This window comes from Cornus florida, unplaced genomic scaffold (assembly GCF_030987335.1).
Source record: "Cornus florida cultivar Cherokee Brave unplaced genomic scaffold, ASM3098733v1 CherokeeBrave_3.0.0_Hap2_Chr08, whole genome shotgun sequence".
NCBI classification, from domain to species: Eukaryota; Viridiplantae; Streptophyta; class Magnoliopsida; order Cornales; family Cornaceae; genus Cornus; species Cornus florida.
Window position 1 is genome coordinate 16,383,691 of NW_026775578.1, and position 25,084 is coordinate 16,408,774.

At 35.4% G+C, this 25,084-nt stretch overlaps 1 protein-coding gene across 4 annotated transcripts; it reads right to left on the reverse strand.

Annotated features, from left to right (window-relative positions):
* Nucleotides 1–528: 528 nt before the first annotated feature.
* Nucleotides 529–17,913, reverse strand: LOC132269585 (helicase protein MOM1-like). Of its 4 annotated transcripts, none has more exons than XM_059770822.1 (9): nt 17,768–17,913; nt 16,278–16,572; nt 14,470–14,646; nt 14,100–14,178; nt 7,715–7,799; nt 4,001–5,182; nt 2,563–3,651; nt 2,272–2,470; nt 529–1,093 (listed from the first exon to the last, which is right to left on the reverse strand). In XM_059770822.1, the coding sequence occupies exons 2-9, from the start codon at nt 16,498–16,500 to the stop codon at nt 570–572; spliced, it is 3,558 nt and encodes a 1,185-aa protein (XP_059626805.1). In that variant the 5' UTR covers nt 16,501–16,572; nt 17,768–17,913; the 3' UTR covers nt 529–569. The 4 variants fall into 4 exon arrangements, with proteins under 4 accessions (XP_059626805.1, XP_059626804.1, XP_059626807.1 ...); XM_059770821.1 differs by lacking the exon at nt 17,768–17,913 and adding an exon at nt 17,477–17,744; XM_059770824.1 differs by lacking the exon at nt 16,278–16,572.
* Between the last annotated feature and the right edge of the window lie 7,171 nt (nt 17,914–25,084).

Sequence of the window (25,084 nt, forward strand, 5' to 3'; positions counted from 1 at the left end):
TAGAGAACATGCAAATGCTATCCATACCGATGAATTACATAACCAGATTCCGCTGGAATTGGAACCAGATAGCTATTTAAAACATCAATTTTTTATTTATTTATTTTTTTTCTCTCTTCAAAAAAGCATTTTCTTACCAATAAGCACTTCACAATAATCAGCAAACCCATTGCTCCAGAGAGTAGAGCACATATAGATGGTTAATATCAAAGGGCCTCTACTCCCTATTCACCTCCAAGACTATAAAAATCTGACAATAAGGCCAAAAAATTAAAAATTGAAGGGCGGGAAAAGAAATCTTACATCATTAATTAGGCAAAATAATACTATTTGACAACGTACGGCTGCAGAATTTCTTTACGAAAATGTCGGTATTTCATTTCTTGCCCGATTAGTTTTAGATAATATGCAATATGTTAAAATTTACAACACGTTAGTCGTCATCCAATAGACAACGGTGTCAGCGGCTTCACCTGTATAGGCCCAGCTATAACCCCTACACTACCCTAAGCTCCGAATTCTGAATACAAAAAAAAAAAAAAAAAATCAAAGTCTGAGCCCTCCAAATCCTATAGCGGAGGCAAAAAGTTAGGCAAACATGCAGCAGGTCGATTATCAAACTCCATAAGCAACTCCAGCGCAGATAGATGGTTACCAATCCCGCCTACAATTTCAGGTTCAGGTCGAGGAGGCCTATAAGGGGCAGAATGATATGATGGTGGAGATGGTTGGGGAGGAAGTGGGTGAGCAGGAAGGGAAGTTGCAGGCGGACCACTTAGTACATGCTGACTCGGCATCCCAAATGCAATGTGGGTTGACGGTCTAAAAGGTTGAAGGTGTGGCGCTGGAGAACGAATTTGACCGATTTGGTGATTTCCTGTGGGAGGACGAATGGAGCTGATATTTGGGGGTCTGCTTGGAGTGCTCGAGAAAAGTGCCGAGGGATGGTGAACAACCTGTAGAGGTGGCACTGTAGTATTCTGGCTGGTTGCAGGTGGGCCAACCAAAGATGAACCAGTGACATGAGAAGGTCTCGATGCAGCAGGTTGTGATGATAACTGATGCAGCTCCTGCACGAAACTGGAAGGCACAACTGCAAGGAAATTGAAGGTTAGGTGCTAGTTGGCAAGGAACACTAATTATCAGCATGGGTGTTAAAAGCACAAAAAATGAAAGCACCTGCAGCTTCATACATGTGTTTATGCATATAAATAACATGCAAGCATAGTTGAAGGTAATCGGAACTGGTTCAAACATTATTATATTAAAAATTGGGACAGCTTCATGATTTTCTAATTAAGGAGGCACATAAACCGCATGGAAGCTGCAACTAGAACAAAATCCCAACAATATTTACCAATTGTCCAATTGGCAACTTTTGTATCTAAAGTTCTAAACCAATGGTTAACGGCCTTCTTCAACATATGCAGTAATTGTGCCAAAGTTATTTTCTTTACAGGTTTGATATTAAAATGGCATAATACATTTGTATTCTGATTTTCCAAGTAATATAATGTTGATTTTAATCGACAAACACAAAACTATTGTAAGACACAGGTAGATAGATAAAAATTTAGTCTCAACAATCACAAGTCCATCCCCCAGAACATTAGGGAAAAGTTACTTGCACATCATAATTAAAATTTTCCCTTTGGAATATCTGGTGTCAGAAACAATGAGATTAGAGTGTCTCATTCACGTGTGTTTAAGACACCAATTGTGCAAAGTAGAATTGTGCCTCATACATCGTACTCTGGAAGTGTCATCTTTTAGTTATGACATTGCTTTCTTCAATATGTCAATTTTCAATCACAAATTTGTATGGATCATGATTCTGGAAGCTGCTCCTTAAGTTGGAAGGATGAGTACAATTTTTGTTTATCAAGGAGTAAACTTTGAACAACAAAGTAGTTAAAGCCATAAACTATAACTTCTGTACTCAGAACCTGACGCTGATTAGCTCTTGTTTAATTAATTATTCTTCTAATTTCACCACTGGCACAATTGGCTAGATGGCATGTAAGGTTCTCAATCTTAATGTCGGGCTCAAGTTCCCTTGTTTTTTTTTTGTTAGGTAAACACTCACACACAAAATGCCCACTATGTGGCTCGAACCCCTCACCTCCCCCTTGAGGGAGGAGAGGTTATACAAACTAGGCTAATGGCCCAGTGGTGCTCAAGTTCCCTTGTTGACAAGCACAAACATTCAAATTTTAATTCCAACAAAAGATGAATATTGGAATACAAAATGTATCTTCAAGAAATGAGTACCTCGATGCATTTCCAGAGTACATCTGAAAGCCTCAGCAAATATCTTGTTCATGAGAACTTTATCATGATTTCTATCAAGTTCCTTCTTTTTTAGCAGAAATGCAGCCTCAGCATCCTGAAGCTTAGCCTCATACTTCCTACGAATTTGAGCATTAATTTCCTCTATCTCCTTGTCGCAGATGGATCTCAGTTGCAGCTTCTGCTAACAGAAACAATACTCTGAGAAAAATGAAAAATAAAAAATGACACCACTTGCAAAAACTGATCAAGCAAAGTACCATGAACACTAACCATATCTTCATGGACTTTGATAGCTTGTTCCTTCTCTTTACATAGCCTTTGCAATTCGTTTTGAAGTGGATCAGCATACAATGGTAGACTTGGAACCCCCGACGCTACTTGGGATGCAATATGTACTGGCAGATGTCTTACAAATCCACTAACAGGAGTATCAATTGGAGCATGCAGTTCCAAACTTGCACACGGCTGCAGAAAAGCTTGGTTTGGAAGTTCTGATGTATGCTCAACTAAATGCAGTGGGCCCTCAGTAGATTGGGTACACCCTTCACTGCTTGGTTGATCATCGATTCTACTGGCTAAACTTACATCAAGTTGATTAAGGCCAAGAGGTAAATTTGTAGCATTTATCGGGGGATGCAATTCTAGAGTTGCCCCAGGTCGCAAAACAGCATGATTTGAAACTTCCACTGGGTCCTCAACCAGTTGTGAAGGAGCCTTGGCATTTGGGACAGAAGTGTGTCCTTCAGCACGAGTCTGCTGTTCAACCCCATGAACCTCAAGTAAATCAGGTTGACCGCAACCAATAGATAAATGGTTAGATGATGATGGCTGCAGTTCTGCAACAGGCTCATTTATTGGTGCTTCGTTAGTATTTTGAACGGTTAATCCATCATCAGCTTGATACAACGACGGAATCTCCACTTGCTGCACAATATCCTTATTTCCACCAGCTGGGGCATCCCCATCTCGCTTTCCAGTACATGTCAATAATTGAAAACCTTCTTCCCGGAGAGCATGATTTGAAACCTCTGCTGGGTCCTCAACCAGTTCTGAAGGAGCCTCAGCATTTTGGGCAGAGGTGTGTCCTTCAGAACAAATGTGATGTTCAACCCCATGAACCTGAAGTACATCAGGTTGACCACAACCAATAGATAAATGGTTAGATGGTGATTGCTGCAGTTCTGCAACAGGCTCATTTAGTGGTTCTTCGTTAGTATTTTGAATGGTTAATCCATTGTCAGTTTGACACAACAATGGAATTTCAACATGCTGCACAATATCATTATTTCCACTGGCTGGGGCATCCCCATTTCGCTTTCCAGTAGATGTTGATAATTGAGAACCTTCATCCCTGAGAGCCTGACAAGATAAAGATTATGAAAGAAAATTCAGGCAGCTGAATCAGATCAGTTTAGAATTCTAACAGAATTTCTCATGGAAAATGTATTGGTCAACATCTGAATAACCATCTCTTTGCAACATTTAAGAAAATACTAGCTCCTTGGGCTGAATTACCATTATTCCATTAACCATACTTTCTCATGACAAAAGGTTACTACCAGGAATCAATCCAGTAAAGAGTCCAGAAGAAAGCATATGGTTGTATAACTTGTATTTGTGAACATTTACATAAAGCCACTGAAAAGATCATGATAAAACAAGTTTTTCACATAAAACTATTTTTTTAAAAAAGAAACAATTTGTATACCAGATCCTGTGGCAACTGGCCACCTTGAACTGGAGTAATGACTGGCTGCACCAAAGTTGATTTGACCGAAGATAGCTCCACAGAGAGTAAATCACCATTGATGGGGCTACCAGCTGCCTCATTAGGGTATCTGGTAGCACTGGGTATAATATTTGAGTCATTTCTTCTATCGTTCTCTCGATCGGATTCCAAAAAAAACCCATTAAAATGCGAATCACTGTCAGTGGAGCAACCAATTGCATCATTCTCATTTCCCTTAACATTTGGTATAAGATCTGTTTCATGTCTTGTATCATTCTCTCCATTGGATTCTACAGAAGTTCCCATTTTTATGGAGTCAGCAGAGCGCACCATTTCACTAAGAGCAGTTCCAGGCATTTCTAAAGGAACCTCCTGATCTGGGATGCTTGACGGAGCTCCATTAGGGATTTGTTCTTCAGAAAGCATATCCACAGAGACCAGATTATCAGAACCGTCACCAGAACTGCCTAATGAATTGGAACGCAGCTCACCAACTAAGTCAACTTGTGCCAATGGCTTAATTGCTGCCAACCAACGAGCCCCAGCCTTCTTCCTCTCCTCATTCCTTTCAGCCAATTGATGTGCCTGAAGATCTTCAAGGCATTTGTCCTTCTCGCATTTAAAATTTTCCAATTTCTTTGCAAACTCCATATCTAATATTTTGAGCTTATCTGTTCTCACTGGAATACAAGAGTATATAGAGCGAAGAAGAGCTGAATCTATCCTGTGCTGTTTCTCCAGCTGTATCTTCTTTCCCTCCCAAACTATGGAGAACTCCTCACTTTCCTCCTTTTGTTTTAGAAGGAGCTTCATCATCAGCTTTTCACATTTTATCTGAACACGTTTGATACTTTTGGGGAGATCTTTATCTGTCACTGTATGGTTTGGTGAGTGTTCCTGTTCATCAGCAAATTCTTGGTTCTCTGGTCCATTTTCAACCGCCAGTTTCAAGTCTTGGTCTGACACCCTTGAATATAACAGCTCTTTTGTAACATCTTGAGCTACCACTATTGAACTTTTTGAAGAATCTGATCCCTTGAGATTCTTTGTACGGTACAAGAACATTTCCTCTTCTTCCTTGTTGCCACATATGGGGGTGGGTGGCACAAGCGATTCCTCCCTAACAATTTTATCTTTGAGGGATGAAGATGAGATCAAACACTGAAATAATCACAGCATACCAGTCAAAAAGGTGAGAGAAGAAATGACAAATGATGAATGCGAGAGAGAGAGAGAGAGAGAGAGAGAGAGAGAGAGAAATCATGATATCTTACAATAGTTTCTGACAAATTAAGTGTTCGATGTTTTGAAATGGAAGAAGAGAACTTTACAAATTCACACACACATATTTGGAGGCCTTTAGATTTCTTCCATTATTCTTTGGACATATTTATCCTCTCCACTCCCTTCTAAACTATTTGCGTTGATGTTACTTCTCAGAAAGGAGGAAGAGAGGAGTGCAGCAGTAAACCATGGGAATGACAGAAAAAGAAAGTGCAAAGAGATATCTCATATTTGTGCATTTTGTTAGTTCTATTGTGCAAATTTATAGAAATGCCCATTCTAATTGTCAATTACCATTTTCTTTGAAAACTTAATATGTTAAGAAGCCCAACAATGTATATCAAGAACTAACACTCTCCCCAACGTGCAAACCTGTCTCGCACGTGCAAAGTCAAGGCAAAAGACAAACTTGCACATAAAACTGGTGAACAAACACAGAATTGGAGACTTAGGACCTCCTAAAACCAAGGCTACGATACCATGTTACCCTACAAATTAGGCCCCAATACGTTTTTAGGAATTACCCAACAAAATTGTGCAGTGAAGTGCTTTCTACTTTCGAATAATGTTTTTGTTCCTATAGAGAAAAAAAAATGCAATGCATTAATAAATTTGACAACTAATTACAATCTGGGAGATATACCATTTCATTGATTTTTTTTTTTTCATTTGTAACTGGTTGAGTTTTATATAAATTTACAGCCACTGATAGATGAGATCACGTGGTGAAGAAATGAATACATTTTTCTTATCATATCAGGCATTAATTTGTCAGTGGAATTCTTTTTTTTTTTTTTTTTCCCGTTTCCTTTTTGGGTTTTTTTTTATAGGGATAATTGCTTGATAAAGGCTAGCAATCGCGAGGGGCAGATTTTAGTGAACAGCCTTTTCTGCCAAATAATGCCAAGATTTGGTTTATCAGTCTTACCTTCTTTCCCAGACTCCCAGTACCTTGTGTCCCTTAATTTTTTTTACGTAATTCTATGCAACCTTTTCGTCCTCTCTTCAACTGTACCCTGCCTCCTCTCTTTGTTGAGTGTCCTAAAAATCCAATCAAGGAATCAGAGTATCTAAATTTTTTTCCCCCTTCGGTAGAACTAGGAATATAGACCAGGCCTATGACGTTCTAGTTACAGGCTTCTATATCAGTTACAATAAATAAATAATCACAACATACTTGGATGAGAGTAGGTGTGACTTGGCCAAGTAAGATTGATAATGACCCTTTATTGTAATGTTACAGCCGAGTCAGCAGTCCAGCCTTTAAAACAACCATTTTTACCTCAATTTTTTTTTTTTTTTTTTTTTTTTTTTTTTTTTTTTTTTTTGCCTGTTTCTCTTTCTAAAGACTTCCTCTACCTTCAAACTCGTCCTAAATCTAACACCACTGAATCAAAGCTCAAAAAACATTAAATTTTAGCCCAATTTTTCAATCAAAGCACTCAAGCTTCCAAAATATCAAGCATCCAAATAACTGACAATCATTTATTATGAAAATGTTGTTTGATGCTAGATTTATAAACTTTATTTGTAGATCTTGCTCTACATCTTCAATGTACTGATTTTAAAATTACTTTCAAATTTCTTCAAAGGAGTGTGTGTATGTGAGATTCTCATAGTCTCATACAATCACGTAATTAATATTTGAAAGGAGTAAGATGTTACAGTCATGTTTCTGTAGGTTTTCACAAACATAGCATCTATGTGTAATTAGAGTAAACCTCAGGGGTTGTCAGAGTAATTTACCCAATTTTCTTTCTGTTGAAGATATTTAGAAGTTGTGAATTTTAATTTTTAAAATCCGTATATTTTCTACAAATATAGAAGAGGATTACACTTGCACCTAACAAGAATCGCATTTCCACCCAAAAGATTCTTCTATTTTTGCGTGCAGCTCATTTTGTGGTGACAGGTATTCCTCACTTTCAAGTTCCAACTTCCATTATAGAACATTGATATGTACAATTTATGAGTTGTTTAGTCATATTAAACCACCTTAAAACATTGATCAAAATCCACCAAAAATAATTAACCTAAATTTCTTAGATTCTAAAGTTAAAAATTCTGCATCAACTTGATGAGGCCATCGTGTATGAGGTAAAAAAAAGTTTCACACCCACGGCTTTTAGTATCCCGACATAATGGATGTTACATCCCATGTCTATTACACGACGACTGCATCAGCTTCATCTGCTATTCAGAACCTTGATCAAAGGAAAGTATGTTTACAAATGGCTCTAAAAGAGCCGAGCCGATCCAAGTAGTGGGTTGCTTAAGCTCTCTCAGAAACTAAACGAGATTCAGAATGAAGATTGAGTATGGCTTGTTCAACCAGTATTGTGCTAACAAACAGCATTTGATAGCACGTCTTAAAGATGACAAACAACCGGGGTAGAAAAGCAAACCAACCTTAGGAATAGACGTCCCACGTGGGTCCTTGTTTAATGTCGCATTGCAAGAACAAACTTCTTGCTTTGGTGAATCACATTCTAACCTGCAAGATATGAAAACAAAAATTAATAAATGTTTCACAATGCCACACAATTAAATTCACCAAAGAAAAAAAAAAAAAAAAAAAAAAAGAAACAACTGAAACATATGCTTAGAGTAAGAGGTTGTGGTGTATTTGCCAGTTCCTCAAATAAAAATTTGAGAACATCAACATGAGATAAGGCTTCATTGGGTTCTAGTTCAAGGAAGGACTGCAGTTCCATATTTGCAGAGGACTGCAATTTATAACTCATGAAAAGTGTGTGTGTGTTGTGTATAATATACTGTTCACCTTGGGAGGCAATACCCTGTAGCAAATAATGCCCTATACACAGCATGTCCCGCAAATTTTGTGGCGACACATATTCTAGATAGCAAGCTATCAAATTCCAACTTCCCTCAATCATTAAACATCATTTCTAAAATCTTATCAAGAAAAACGTTCCATATATATAAAATCTTATTGAGACATGTTCCATATATAAATAAATCAATAATTATTCGGTAAATTACCTTGACCTCCCCTGTGGTTTGGTTTAATTACCTACGGATTAAAGTTTTGCAAAAATAACTATGACACCCCAGTCAGAAATTGCAACCGTTAGTTGATTAATATTTATTATATTACTTCGTATTACTAAAATACCCCCAATTATGAAATATCAATACAATACCAGAATGATGAAATAAGCAGCCATCACAAAAATGACATAACCCATATCACTCCACCACCGCCCCGTCGCCTCCCAAATCCATCTCACCCCCAAAAATCCATCCCCTATTTCCTGGACATTAATGGATCTCTCTCCAATGACGTCATTAACCCACCATCTCCTCCTCTGCCTTTCTGTATCATGGTTGGCCTCTTCACTATCGTCGTTTACACTGCTGTAAATCCCTAATTTCCTTCTCCACCTCCTCTTCCTAACCCTCCATCAAAACCCTAATTTCTCAAGCCAAGAAGGTCAAGAATAATTCTTAGACTTCCTTTCTCACCAAGATCAGAGTACTTGGCCCTAAAACCCTCATTCCCTCTCACAATTTCGTCAAATCCGTGGCATTATGGCATGTAAAAACCAGCCCCAATCAAGTTGCACTCCAATGGTGCCTGTGTTCATCAGAATATCGTAAGGGTTGTTGGACTTGAATGAAGATCCAGTGATGAGGAATGCCTTAGAGGAATCGGTGGCATGATGGCATTGTTGGTGTTGATGGTGGAGAGTGTGTGTGTGTCAGGCTGGTGGTGGTGTGGAGAAAAAGAGAGGTGAGGGGAGCGATGTGGTGCTCTTGGCGGCAGAGGCAGCTGGTGACAGTGGTGGTGATTGAATAAGTTTCTTTAAATTTTTTTTTTTAATTATATGTTTAATGAAAAATTATAAGTATATTAAATTTTAATTGGGAGTAATTTTTTCTTTCTTATATTTTTTATATAATAATGGGTTAAATTGTAATTTTAGAAAATGAACAAGTCTATTAAATCTTTCAAGTAAGAAGAAGAGTAAAATAGGTATTATTATAATTTTCTTTAACGAAACTAACTGTCTGTTAACGGCAAGGGAGGTATTAGATTAGTCAATAAAACTTCAAGGGTAGTTGACTTAAAAATTTTGACAGTTTAATATGTGGGCAATTAAGCCAAACCTCAACAGAGGTCAGAGTAACTTACCCAAAATTATTTTACAGCATAACATGACATGTGTGCCACTTTATTTAATTTGTAATGCAATGAATAATTTCACATATGATATAAAAGGTACCATGTACCCAAAAAAATGGTTATGGACTTAAAATATGTAACCACACTTGTACCAATAAGTAGTGGTGATGAAAATACTTGTTACACAGCAACTGAGCTCATTCATATCAGATATGATCACACAATCCTAGGATCCAAACTAAACAAATCAATTCGGATTGTATGAAAAATCATAGAGAGGTAGGATATGGTAAGATCGCATACCGATAATTCAGGATCGCTGTAGGATTGTGCGATAGGATCATTCAGGATAATAGAATAGTGAAATAGGATTGTTCAAGATACTCTAAAAATCCAATAATTTGTTTTTTTTTTTTTATAATACTTGAAAATATTTGCATATGTAATTGATATTTAGTAGATTGTGTTACAAAATTTTATTTTCCATTATATATCAATTTTGGCATTAGTAAACATATATTCCGAGGAAAATGAGAAAATGGAATGATCTAAATCTTGATGTTCTCATGTAAAAACTACCTTGTAAATTTCATGTTGATTATCATATATCAATTTTTTGTGTGCGCGTGTGGGTTTGTGTGGGTTTTTAAACTTGATCTCAATCATTTTTAAGATACTTATAGTTTTAGTGTTTCTTCAGTTAACTTTGTAGGATCTTGTGATCCACGATCCTACCCTACAATCTGATCCAATGGACCCCCTAATCGGTCCAACATAGGATCCCAATCCTAACCACCTTGGAAATTGTGTCCAATACCAGTTTCATAATTGCAGAATACTCTGCTTTAGAGATAGCAGAAATCAAGGCTTGGTGAAAGGAAAATTTTTGAAGACCATAAAAGAAAATTTATTTCAGATTTTAAAAATAAAGAGAGAGAGAGAAAGAAAACTACCTAGGCCCGGTTATCCTACCAAAGCTGAAATTGGGAGACTCTCTATGGGATTTCATCATTTGCTAGGTTGAGGGAGATTCTGATGTAGTAGTAAGGTGGGTGGCTTTGGCCTTATGACTTGATGGTCATTGGTTGAGAGAAATATTTGACTCATCTTCCAGTTTACAAATGAAAAATAACAAGGCTCCTAGATTATATTTACAAATGAAAAGCAGCTAGGAGCTAGATTAGCAAATGTGCTATGTGAAACATGCAAAGAAGGGAAAATTTGGAAGTTCATATGAGTCCACTTGGTACCTGTCCAATAATGGTCTTCTTTAAAATAAGAAATTGAGAGTATATTAATAGTAAAACAATATCTACATATAAAGAAGGATGGGAAATCTCTCCACCAAAGCAGGACCTAAATCACTAATTGCAAAGAGAATTTCGCAGCATAAGGACGAGATATATCCCAAGCAACCAACCAACCAACACAAGAAGGGTAATTTTGAGGTCCTAATTCCAATAGATTTAAGAGATGACCAGCAAATTATAAGATCTATGTAATAAATCAATTCCATAATGTTAAGTTTTTGGAACTTAGAGAGAAATTTTGAACCGCTGACTGATTGTAAAACAAACCTAACCCTGTGGGTGAGGCACAAAAGATCATTGTAGGTGACATCTCCAGAAGATTCTTCCCCTTCGACAAGATTGGATTTATAATTCTAATCAAAACTACTACAACAAACTCTAATCATTTCCCTACCATTTTGGAATTTACTTTAACATTAGAAAGTAAAACTGTTGATTACTTTAAAAAACCACAAGTAGATTCCACTAGTTTACAACCCCACCAGACACCAACTTTTCTTCTACACTTGAGGCCCCTCAATCCCAAAGCTTTCTGTAACTTTTCCCACCATAAATCCAATTATAGGCAATGCTATTCCAAGTTCCGTTTCACTGTAGCACATAAACGATGAGGCAGATTTCTTAAGCTACAGGTGGCTGACAACTTCATGACCTTGTAGAGATCGCTTTTTGTTTTTTTTGATAAGTAAAGATATATTAAAAAGCGTTCAAAAGGGGAACACGTCCCAAGAGCTGTACAAAAACCAGAAACAAGAAACAAAGAAAAGACCTATGGTCTCAAAGAACCCATAAAGTCCACCAATTCATCTATGGATGAAAAATTTCTCCCCCATCCCCAACAAAAAAGAGAAAAGATAATGGAAACTTCAACGCCCCAATGGAAGATTCCACCCCATCAAAAGATCTTCTATTCCGCTCTTTCCAAAGGCTCCACCAATTGCAAAGGGGGGTCACCCTCCAAAAAACCCTAACATGCGCCCTCACCCTTTGGCCCCTCCAGATATCCATCAAATCCCTTGAGGTCCGAGGTATGACCCAATGGACACCAAAGAGTCCCAGGATAAGACTCCAACAATCATGGGCCACAGGACAATGCAAAAGAAGGTGATCCACGGACTCTCCATCAATCTTGCAAAGACAACACCGGTTCACAATGATTTGTCTTCTCTTCCTCAAATTGTTGAGGGTCAAAATCTTACCCCAAACAACTGTCCACACAAAAAAAGGCCACCCTAAGAGGCAGCTTTGACAACCAGACCGTCTTCCACGAGAAATTGGAGCCATGAAACCCAGAGAGCAGAAAAAGAAGGACCGGACCTGAAAAGTCCTTTGCGCCGACGGCACCCAAGTCAAGGAATCCGCACTAATACTGTCCACCTCCTGTCCATACAAGAAAGCCAACAAACCAGTGATGTCATCCAACTCCCAATCCTGAAAGGAACGCCGAAACCTCACATCCCATGACAACCTACCGCTATCAAGACGATAGCAATCAGCAACCAAAGCATGTCTGTCAACAACAATCCTGAACAGCCTTGCGAACAAAAGAGAAAATGGGCATTCTCGCACCAGGAATCCTCCCAAAACCGGACATCTTACCATCCCAACAATGGGCGTTCCTTGTAGAGACCACTTTTACCCTCTTTAAAGTTGTTGGAAACGGTTGTATTCTCGTACTACTGCTGCTGCTGCCAGACTGAAATTATGTGCGCGTGTATTTGCATGACTGTATGCAGTGGGTTGTGTAATTTGATTTACTTTATGTGCTGCATCCTCTTGGCACAGAAAGATTTCTCGACCTTCAAAACCCCATCTTAGTAGTCCATTCAACTTCAGAAAAGAATCAAATACCAGGCTATTCAGTGTTCCATTTCTGATCTATCAGAACAATACATTTTTAACAGGTAACATATGTTAACCACAAAATTATTTTGAAATGTCAAATACTTAGTTCTCCCCAAGTTTTTGCTGTGTTATTTGCTAGGATTAACAACAACAATAATAATAAATCATTTTTAAAAACCCAAGAACCTCAGACTCCATTCAACTTGTTGCACTTGAGCTCACCTGATTTTCTCACACAACGTAGCAGAAAGTCATTCTACCCAAAAATGTATTAATACAAGCCCATAAGATAAGGTGACAATTATTGTCATATATTCTCCATGCAAAACTTCTCATTTTTATGTCACTATGCTCTCATATTCATTAGTTTTACCAAAAATCCAGGCCAGCAGAAATCTTCAAATTCCAGATAGAAACCGAGTTGAAAAGGGGGTAACCTGTTCCGTTTCTAAATTGGAACAAATTGTTGTGGGTACTGCCAGTCAAAATGAAACCGAGTTGATAACTATGATTCATGTAAAAAAAATTCCTTCCTAATATATTTTTCTGGTTCTTTATTACAATTTTTTTACACATGGTCAACCATTATTTACTTTAAAAAGTGAAAAAGCACCAATGTCTTAAACATTTCGTCTACAGAACATTCTATGATGTTAAAATTTTCATAATAATTATTTTGTTTATACAGAGGAACTGTATTATCATATGAAATTCAAATACAACTCTCTATGCTTCATACACGCACAATTACAGATGCATATAGTATTAATGTTTAAGAACAATTATGATATTGTCTATGTTACAGTAAAATATTTTTTGACATGACGATCAAACATAACTCTCTGTGATTCCAACACATACACATGCACACATGGACCCCACATACACCTCTATTCAAAATCGAACAGTAGCTTTCCTCTCATGCAAATGTGTTCTACCACAATCAAAGACAATAAATAATGGCAGGATATATTTATAAATGAAATATTAACAACAGAAAATGTGGAAGCTCTTCAAATAAAATAAATAAGCTAACAAAATACAACAGAGGATCATACCAAGTTCCAAAATGACATTATAAAAGACAACAAAATTTAAAGCATAATCATAAATAAAAGATTTTTTTCCCCTAAGCATAAATAAAAGAGTAGAATAGGAAAATAGCAGAATGTATACAACTATATTTTTTATTTTTTGAAAAAAACACATTGAAACCTAATATGATGGTTATGTACAATAAGGAAGACTTTCACATTTTCAGGATTAATTAACAAATAGCTTAGATAACTTTAGAAGTCCAATTATGTCTTGGATCATGATTGATTTCTGCACTCTTAGATGGTTATAGCAATCCAACAAGTGCATGCGCTTAAAAATGTGAAGGAACTTGAAGAATCACATCAACAATTTGTGAAAGGTGGGAGGACTCAAATAGGTGGATCTAGACACAGAATAAAAGAGGCTTAAAAGAGTGATGTATTAATATTAGTACCTTTTCCTTTTAGAACATGCCACGCAGGTTTCAACATTATTGTGCCTTTTGCTCCCAGATGATGGTGGAGAAGCAGCATCTACAATACAAGTGACAATCATTAGGATCAGCAATTGTGCAGAGTTTTAATACAACAGAAATTAACAATAGCAAACAAAACCAAGACTAGAACGTAGATTTTTCCAGCCATAGTTACAAAACAGAGGAAATTCAGGGTGTTTCCTAGGCCCCTTCATTTATCAAGTTTGAAAATCGTAACGGGCATGTAAAGAAATTTGCTGCTTATGATAATCAAACTGTAAATAATTGATAAACAAATTTTAGCCACTCGAGGGAGGAAGAAGGATTCACAAAAGAAAGACTTTGGCACCTTGAAAAGTATCCCTTCTTCGTTGTGGCTTAAATAAAGCCTTGTAAGTGCGGGCAGTCATTCTCATCTTATTCAAACCAGCAGGTTTTGGATCCTGTTTAAGCCTTTTCAGGAAAGGACCACTGTCATCATCCTTAATTTTATGAATAGATTCAGCATCATTTGTCATCCTTTCAGCTGTGAATTACCAAAATGAAGTAGAAACTCTTTCAAATTAATATGAGTAAGAAGGATTCTCTTCCATCATATCAACAAACAAAAAAGTAAAAACAAAATGTTTCGGTATTGGAAATTTATATTGATAACCATCACGAACTTAATGCAAGAATAGAGTGAAAAGAAGAATAATATCCCCTAAGCTAAACATGTCAAATGTTATAATAAGTTCCACCAATGGAGTTAAGAAATCATACTGCCCAACACATGATCCAAACACACCAGCTCTTCATGCCAAATGTTAATAATTAAAAGCAACATGTCTGTTCTTAATGTCAACTGTAGTTTCCTTCTATACAAAAACTCCACGCTTCAGCTAAAAGTGCAACCAATCAGTAAATTAAATAGGACAGATACTCAGCACCCAATTGAGGACAAAAATGAGTATTCAACTGGTAGATCAAGGCCCATCCAGTGTTGCTTCAATATACCTTTGGAGAGTAATCCTCTGAACAATTCTAAATTTTGAGCATTCAACACAAAGGTCTAAATCTAGGAATGTCGACTAAAGGTTCATTGTATGAATACATGTTTAATATAAGTAAAATATTTCCAAACATCATGACCAATTTACTTTCAACCTGTACAACTTAACCAAATTAGAGATTTGTGGGCGTGACTGATCTAAGGACAGCCATTTTTTGGAGCCCAACAGCAAACACTATCCCTATAAGAACCCTTGCAATGCTCCATTAGTGGATAGTGCACTCCTCCGATCTAGCAACTTCTAACCAAATTTAAAAATTTCCAAAATACTTTCAAAAGAAGTACTGGTGAATAACATAGCATTCAATCCCTATGCAAGCAATTTAACTCAATTATTGTCACTACCAATACAATATAAATGATGATCCATCAATTGAATTAACACATGCCAAAAGTTACAGAATCATATTTGGCGGTAATGCATAAGCTCAATCATGATCAACTTATTCACCAACCTGCAGAGCATCGTTGCAAAACCTACTCAAGTTTTGCACTACTTTGGGCTACAGAACAAACACAAAAGCTAGAAATGTCCATTTCAAATGGACCAAAACCCTAGAGTTGGGTCTCAGTGACAAAAGTGTGTGTCAGAGCCATGAACCACGGTTTTGATAAAAATAAAAATAAATAAATAAATAAAATGAACCACGGTTTTGAAAGTCTTTTGAAAAAAATAAAAGTAAAAATTGATGACTGATGTGTAACTCGAGCAGGCGCATTGCTCAGGGAACACAACTCACGAGCAGCATAAGAAACTTGTTGATTGATGGGTACTAACTTTCTATTGCAAGTAAATCAACAATAGTAAACTTAAATAGAAAGATGGGTAGTTTCATTTCTTTTGAATGTATTTATTAAAAACACCAGCTAACACAAACAAAAAGTTGTTGGGGGCTTGATGGTTACTTCATTTAAGTACTACTACTATAGACATCAAATCTAATACACGCAGCTCATATGGTTTTTGATATGTTAGTACAAAAAAGGTGAGCTCGTTTCTCTAAGTCTCTATCTATTTATAATTCTATATATATGCGTGTACAAGTACTCTATCTAAAATGATGTGTGCAGGGGTGCAATGTATATATAGTACCATTAATTAGTACCTGCTGAGGAGGGATTGATCTCTCTGTATCTTTTAAGGTTTAGTGGTTGGACTAGTTGTTGGTATTGTTGAATAGTATGATCTCTTGGGCGCTTTGAGGCAGGGATCCAAGTGCTCCTGATGTGGGTTTGGCACTGAAACCCTTGGCTTGTACAACAAATCCTGCACCTCCTGTAGACACAGTTCTTCTTGGCTTTGTTTCCACACTTTTGGCATCTCATCATTGATCTTCTTAATTGTGATGATCTCACCAAATTTCTTGATACTACTACTAATTTGAAATCATATCTTAATTTCTGGAAGAAAAAAAATGTAAATTCAGAAAATAAAATCAGTTGTATAATTCTTATTTCTTTAATATTTTTTGTTGTTTGTTATTTGTAATGGTCTGGATGGTTTATCGAATAAATCAGTTTGAAAATGAAGAGAAGCTAGGAGTGACTTGGCGTTCCTGACGCTTGACAGGCAAGCTCAGAAACGGGGAACAACTGATAAAGAAGCTGAAGTGATGAGGAAGCCAAAACGATAACTATAATCCACAATGGACCACGTCTCCTGAGATCTCTCCCAAAATCGCAACAGGAACATAACGGAAAGAATTTCAGATTTCAGAGCAACCGTAAATCTCCTATAAGAAGCAGGTCAGAAAACTCAAAAGGCACGACAAAAATTACATACAGAAGTCTTTCTTTAATATACAAATGATCGAGTACAAACTCGATTGTCGGAGGGTACCCGGCCGGCACCACACCGATGCTAGTCTCGGTTACTACTGCAAGAAGATTGTGCTGACTTGGATTGTACCAGAATCACAAATCAACAATAGGTAAAATATTTCCATATATCACGACCAATTTACTTTCAAACTGTACAACTTAACCAGATTTAAGATTTGTGGAAGTGACTGAGCTAAGGACAGAAATTTTTGGACCCCAACAGCAAACACTATCCCTATATGAACCCTTGTAATGCTCCATTAGTGGATAGTGCACTCCTCCAATCTAGCAATTTCTAACCAAATTTATTAATTTACAAAATACTTCAGAAGAAGAACTGGCAGATAACATACAAACATAGCTTTCCATCCCTATGCAAGCCATTTAACTCATAAATGACGATCCATCAATTAAATAACGCATGTCAAGAGTTGCAGAATCATATTTTGGTGGAAATGCATAAGCTCAATCATGATCAACTTACTCGCCAACATGCAGAGCATCGTTGCAAAACGTACTCAAGTTTTTCACTACTTAGGGTTACAGAACAAGTACAAAAGCTAGAATGTGCATTCATACAAACCAAAACCCTAGGTTGGGTCTCAGTGGGCAAAAGTGTCAGAGACATGAACCACTACAACTGGTTCAAAAACGCGCATGAAAATCCCTAATTTACATGTAACTGAATTTTAATTCAGCGAAAAAAAAGCTTGAGCAGATATTATCTTTGATATTTAATGAATTTCCAATAAAAAAAACAGCAAAATATACCAACCTGCAAGAAAATATCTTCTCGGGAAGTATGAGGGACGATGATGGTCTGTAATATAATATCTACTGCATATTTTTACTAGGATTTTCTCGGACGGATAAATTTTCCGGGAAAAATGAAAGAACAGGGAAAGTAACTAGGAAAAAGAATAACACGTGTTGCCGTCTAATATATCGTCTTGGCACTAAATATTATTGTAAAGCTACCGCCGTACCGCCTCTGAAATGACGAAAATGACCTTCGTTTTGAATGGATTTCCTCTTGTAACTTTGTCTTTTTACTATTACCAAAATGACATTTTCTCGTGCCTTCTTTTTTTTAATGAAAAATTACCATTTAGGTCTAAAGTTGGTTCTGAACCAAAAAGTTGATATAGTAACTCTAAACCCTCTTTTAGTGCATGTTTTTGGAACCGAGAACCATAAATTTTGCAGTTGAGTGGATTACAGCTGTATGACAGTCTACAATGCAGCATCGCACACATGTGTGAGTGAACACACGTGTGAGTGATGAGAATGATAGATACATAAGATAATCCAACTTTTAGGTTAAATGGTCAAATTCGTGTAATGATTTGGTCAATTTTTCATATCTTTTATGTCAATTAAGTGGATCATTGGCGGTCGTTCAAGCTAATTCTAATAATTTCTCCAATTCAATGGATCAAGTGCGTTACAGTTGTGTGGCACCAGTTGGTTCACACCACTCGTACAAATAATATGCTTAGATTTTAAATATTATACAGTTGGTAATTCACTAGTCACATGCATTTAGGCAAGCAGGTGAATTGGGTCGGATTTAGACATGATTAAATATGAACAGCTCAAAAATGAGTTGGGTCAAAATAGGTGGAGTCAATCTATCACGACCAATCAACCTGTCTTAGGGAAAAAATATATATATATTATTTTGTTTAATTTTATTATTATAGTTTTTTTTTTTAAAAAAATTTTAGATGGATAAAAATTAATAAATATGTATATGGATAATTGTAAATCTTCCAATTTATTTTAGAAATTTTGTAAATTTATATTATTTTATTTTATGATTACACATGTATGAAAGTAAGATTAGGGATGGCAAATGGGCGAGTTGGGTTAGATTTGAGCTGGGTTAAAAATGGGCGAGTTAAACATGGGTCAAGATCCATATTAAACCCGCTTAGAACGGGTTGAATATGGAAGGGTAAAAAATGTATAGAGTCAACCCGTTATGACCCGTGGACCATTAAAAATTTTAATGTTTACAAATATGGAAAAGGAAAATGTAATTTGCATATTTGTAAAAAAAAAAAAAAAAAAAAAGACCCGTGAAACCCGCCCTATCCACCCAAAATATTGATGTTTAAAAAATAAAATTTTCTTAAGAATTTTGATGTTTACAAACATGGAAAAATAAAATGTAATTTGAATATTTGAAGGAAAAAAAAAAAGAAAAGAAAAATTGATCCGTGAAACCCGACCGACCCGCCCAAAATTTTGATGTTTAAAAAATAAAATTTTCTTAAAAAATTTGATGTTTACAAACCTGGAAACGGAAAACGTAATTTATAGTTGTAAAAATAAATAAAAATTGACCCGTGAAACCCGATCGACTCGTCCAAAATATTGATATTTAAAAATAAAATTTTCTTAAAAAATTTGATATTTACAAATGTGGAAAAAGAAAATGTAATTTGCATATTTGAAAAAAAAAAAAAAAAAATTTACTCGTGAAACCCGACCGACCCGCCCAAAATTTTGATGTTTGAAAAATAAAAATTTCTAAAAAATTTTGATGTTTACAAACATGGAAAAAGAAAATGTAATTTGCATATTTGAAAAAAATAAAATAAAATTTGACCTGTGAAACCCGATCAACTCACCCAAAATTTTGATGTTTAAAAAATAAAATTTTCTTAAAAAATTTGATGTTTACAAACATGGTAAAGGAAAACGTAATTTGTATATTTATAAATAAAAAAAAAATTTAAAAAAATTGACCCATGAAACCCGATCGACCTACCCAAAATATTGATGCTTAAAAATAATTTTTTCTTAAAAATTTTGATATTTACAAACATGGAAAAAGAAAATGTAATTTGCATATTTGGAAAAAAAATAAAAAATAAAAAATTTACCCGTGAAACTCGATTGACCCGCCCAAAATTTTGATGTTTAAAAAATAAAATTTTCTTAAAAAATTTGATGTTTACAAACATGGGAAAGGAAAATGTAATTTGTATATTTGTTAAAAAAAAAATAGTAATAATAATAAAAAAAAACCTGACAACCTGCCCAAATATATGGGCTAGGCTGGGTTGGGCCAGCCCAACTTGCAGCCCTTCGTGAGATAGAGAAATGAGATGAGTGTAATATCGAATAGATGTGTATTGTGTATCTATTATCTGATGGGTGAAATATGGGTTGAATATTGGTAACTATTTCTAACCCATCTTAACCCTCAAATTAAGTCGTTAAAAATTACCCAACTCATTTTGACCCATCTTAAATATGGTTTACCCATAACTATTAAAAAGCAGGCAGATATGGGCGGATTGATGATTTCTGATCCATTTTACCACCCCTAATATATATATATTTTTGAACAATACTTGCCTACTCATCAGTGAGTAGGAAGTTTATGCTCACCATCAATGTGACGCAACAACAAAATGACAAGTGTCTTCTAATGTAAAATAATAATAATAATAATAATAATAATAATAATAATAAAAGATTTAAGAAGTTATTTGGGTTAAATTCAATATGATCCAAATCAAACCTATATCTAACTATCTTTTTCTTATGCTACTCTATTGCCCTAATCCCTAAGTTATAAGGAATCACAACTACAAGTAATCACAACTACAAGTAGCTTGCTCAAATCAAATCCAAGGAAGGAAACGGATTAGGATTTTTTATTGTAGGTGATAAGATTTTGTGTGAACTAATATATATGATGTTCTTCTTTTGAAGCATGGCTTGTGTTGTTTAGCCCTTCGTTGCCTTCTTGTTGACAAGGAAAGAAATAAGGAAAAAGAAAAACCAAATTGTTTGTTTAAAGGTAGATGCTTGCACTTATTAATGGGGTCTTATCCCACATGTGAAAATAAATATGAATCTATGATTGTTTTGTTGTTAGGAAACGTGCTAGTATTTAAAAACTTTTCGAGGGATTTTGATTCATAGATCTTGATTCATCACATAGAGACAAGTTTTATACAAAAATAAAAATATGATATATCATTCAATTAATGGATTGAATACTTACATCAAAGGTCTGAGTAAACCTTTAAATCTTTCCTCTAAAGTGAATGTTCTCACTTATTGTAGATCCCTTAGCAAGATGCCTTCTCCTTGAATCTCCATATTCTTGGTAATTGTTTTGCCTTTAGGAATCACTCATAAGTCTCCATGAATGACCTTGGAAAACTAGGCTTGTGGGAACCTCCATTAGATGAGAATACTAACCCTAATTTTCTAGAGAGAGAAAATTTATTCATTTTTTTCAAAAATCACCCCCAAAAATATACATAGACCATGTATATTTATAGGCAACATAAAGATAAAGAAAAGGAAACTACAAATCCTTCTCAATCTCTAATTCACATGTCTCAAATCTAATATGATTCCAATATCAAGTTGGGCTATGAGTGAGAATCCATTGGGCTTATTATTTTATTGGCTACAATGAATTAATAATTAGCCCGGTCTATGGACTTAATTCAATTAATTCATAAATTAATTTCTACTCCACTAAAAGAAATTAATTGAACTCCAATTAAATAATAAATAACCTCTAAGTCAATATTGCACTTTGACCCTTCTATGCATAATTAGTTATCGGATAAATAAAGCCATCAATCCGACTACTTAATTAATATATTTATTTTGGTACCATTGATTATTTCTGGCTCGATCACAATAAAACATTTGTTTGACAAAAAATAATAATTTAAATAAATAAATATATAATAAATCATTTTGTCTAAAAACATACGAAGGCCTTCGAATTTACTTTGTGATCAACCATAATCAATACAAAATAAATACAAGTAGCAGTGATGCAAATATTGAAAATATAACCCTCTAACTATTAATTACATAACTACCCAAAGTGTCGGTCTAAGGATTCCGAAGAATCCGCCGAACAAATCAAAGTAATTATTAATTAATAAAAGAGTTTATAATTTTCTCATGCTTAAGATTCAAATGCTATGACGGTGATAGGGAGTAATTGCATACGACGGCTCTCGCAATATATCTCAACCTAACGCGGATCCAGTTCAAGTCTTAATTAATTATGAGTCCATCCATAATTACCGACTATGAACAATTTATAATTACTATTTATATATCATGCATTGATTGCCATCACATACATATATATAAATATTTCTCGTAATCACAGGGACACTATCAATTTCATAGTGAATCGAAACATAATACATTGAATTTACCAATTATATAAATTATAAATATTTCAGATATGTCAGGAACATATGTCACTATAATCCAGATAGGAATTTGCTATGCTAGGGCATATAAATCCCAACAGCTCCCACTTGCCCTCATAGCCAATTCAAATTGCATCTAACTCTAATGTTATCTAGGTGTTGATCAAAACTATTGATCGACGACACCTTTGTTAATGGATCAACAAAGTTATGTTCCAATGCAATGTTCTAGCCACAAGTACATTTTCCTGCCGGACAATATCATGTAGAACATGATACTTTCTATCAGTGTTTTTTGTTCATCTATGGAACATTGGGTCATTGGTTTGGACTACTTCTGCACTATTGTCGCAATATAGCTCGATAGGCAGGCTAGTATGCTCCACAACCTCTAAATCAGTGAGATCAAACCAATAGGCTTATTTTGCCGCCTTTAAGGCTGCAATATATTCCACCTGCAGGTTTGAGTCAACAGTTGAAATCTGCTTAACAATCTACCAACTGATTTCCTTTCCATTAAGTGAACATACACTAAGTCATGAATTTCATAGTATCTAGTTCTGATTGAAAATCAGAACTAGCAGACCTGACTAGGACCATATCATCACATCCATAAATGAGTATGATATCATTGATTCTCCTTAGGTACTTAATGATATTTTTCACAACAGATCAGTTGTCAAGTCCAGTATTGGACTGATCTTTACTGACTATCCCTACTATGTAGCGGATGTCCTGTTTGGTATAGACTATAGCATATATGAGACTCTCATATGCCGAAACATATTTTTCCAGTCTCATTTGCTTAATCTCCTTTGATAGTCTTGAAAAACTACTTACTAGAGAGAGCAATCCATATCAATAAAGTAAGAACTCATTCTTTGAGTTATGCATACCAAACCTGGTCAAAACTTTATCAATGTAGGATTATTAAGATAAGCCTATTTTCCTTTTAACCTGATCTTGCAAAAGCTTGATCCTAGGAATATAGCTTACATCTTGAAAATCCTTCAATTAAAAGTAATTGAACAACTACCTTTTTATTGATGACAAAACTTCCACGTCATTATAAATGAGTAGGATGTCATCAATATATAGAATTAAGAAAAATAATGACATTCCCTTGTACACTCATGATTTATTCACTAAGAAATCTTCTGGTATCTTTTTGTAGATTAACTTGCCTTCCATAGGTATCACCTTACTAGAAAGTTCTACAAGATCCCAGAATTTATTAGAATACATAGATTCCAACTCTGATTTCATAGTAACTCGCCAAAACGATCTGTATCCATATCGGTTCACCCTTCCGTGTAGCTTACTGGGTCCAACTCATGTTTAAGAGGGATGTCCATAATGGTCTCACCTAAAAACATGATTCTGTCGGTTGGATGATAATCCTTCCACTACATTAATGTACCGATGCAGGAATCTGTGTACTAGATGATGCTGACGCATCAATAGGGAATTCATATATTATTCTCAATCTCTATAATAAGTGTGTTCACATGTGGTACATCTGGTACTCATACCATATTCTCTAACATTATGCTACTAGGTGTGTGATTCATAATATGATTCTCCTATAGATAAACAGTGAGTGTAAACAATCAACTTTTATCTTTGAGATCATAAAATAATCCATCCTAGTGACTTAAGAGTAGCTATCAAATCTAGCATGCCTATGATCTGCTTCCAACTTACTTGTCCATATCAAACGCATATGTGCAAGACTACCCCATACGTGCATGTGATTCAAACTAAGATTTAATAAAAAACACAGCTCAATGGTATCCTTGAGACAGACTAAGATGGAATGCAGTTCATAATGCGCATCGATGTCATTAACGCTAAACTCTTAAATGAAAGAGATAATGTAGCATAACTGATCATAGATCTAACCATGTTAAGTGGAATTCTATTATTCCTATTTGACACCTAAATGCATTTAGCGTCAATTGCGAAAAACTGGTACATAATACCCTCATTGACCATATAGTCTTTGCACTATCCCAAGAAATACTCATATCCTCGATCAGATCGAAGTGTCTTGATAAGTTTACCTAATATGTGCTTCACATCAGTCTTAACCTTCTCAGAATATACCAAGAGTTTAAGACTTGTGTTGCATCAGATAAACTTATCCAAAACGTGAGTAATCTTGCTTGGATGTTCATAAGACCACACGTGTCAGTGTGTACCGACTCCAATTGTCCTTTATGTCTATTTCATCTGGTTGATTAAGCCCTAAGAGTTATCTATCCTTCAAAACAGGGTTCACAAGTTTGGTTTAGTTTCCCCTGCCTCACTAGGTAATTAACCTTCTTTGATCAATCTTTGAATCTCATTTTGATTGATAACAACCCAAAAATAGACATTAAAAATACAATGAGTCATGAATAACAATTTTTCTCTTAACATTCAATCTAGAAGATGCAACATTAGTTTCTACATCCTGCAAATCTTAAGAGTTTGTGATTATAGTATATTAACCATCTTTCAATACACCAGAAGCAATCGCATATCTATTCAATTTTATAAATCCAGTTTTACAAAATAACAACACAGTTTTTATAAACCACAAGTGAAACAAAAATTAGATTGCGTCTAACTTCTGTGCATAAAGATAGTTCTCTAATACTAATATCCTCATACTCTCTAATTTCAGATGTAATACTCCCACTGACCTAACTACAACCTTGGCATCAGGTCAAAAGATAAATATATATCCATATCATCAAGGCTTCTGGATTCCTGAAATCTTTACGATGAATTGCAAACATGTTTAGTGGCTCCAGAATCTATCCATCAGGAATTAATAGATGCAACCACATAACATGGCTCAATGATTAAATATATATTTTCCTATGTCACGTCATTGC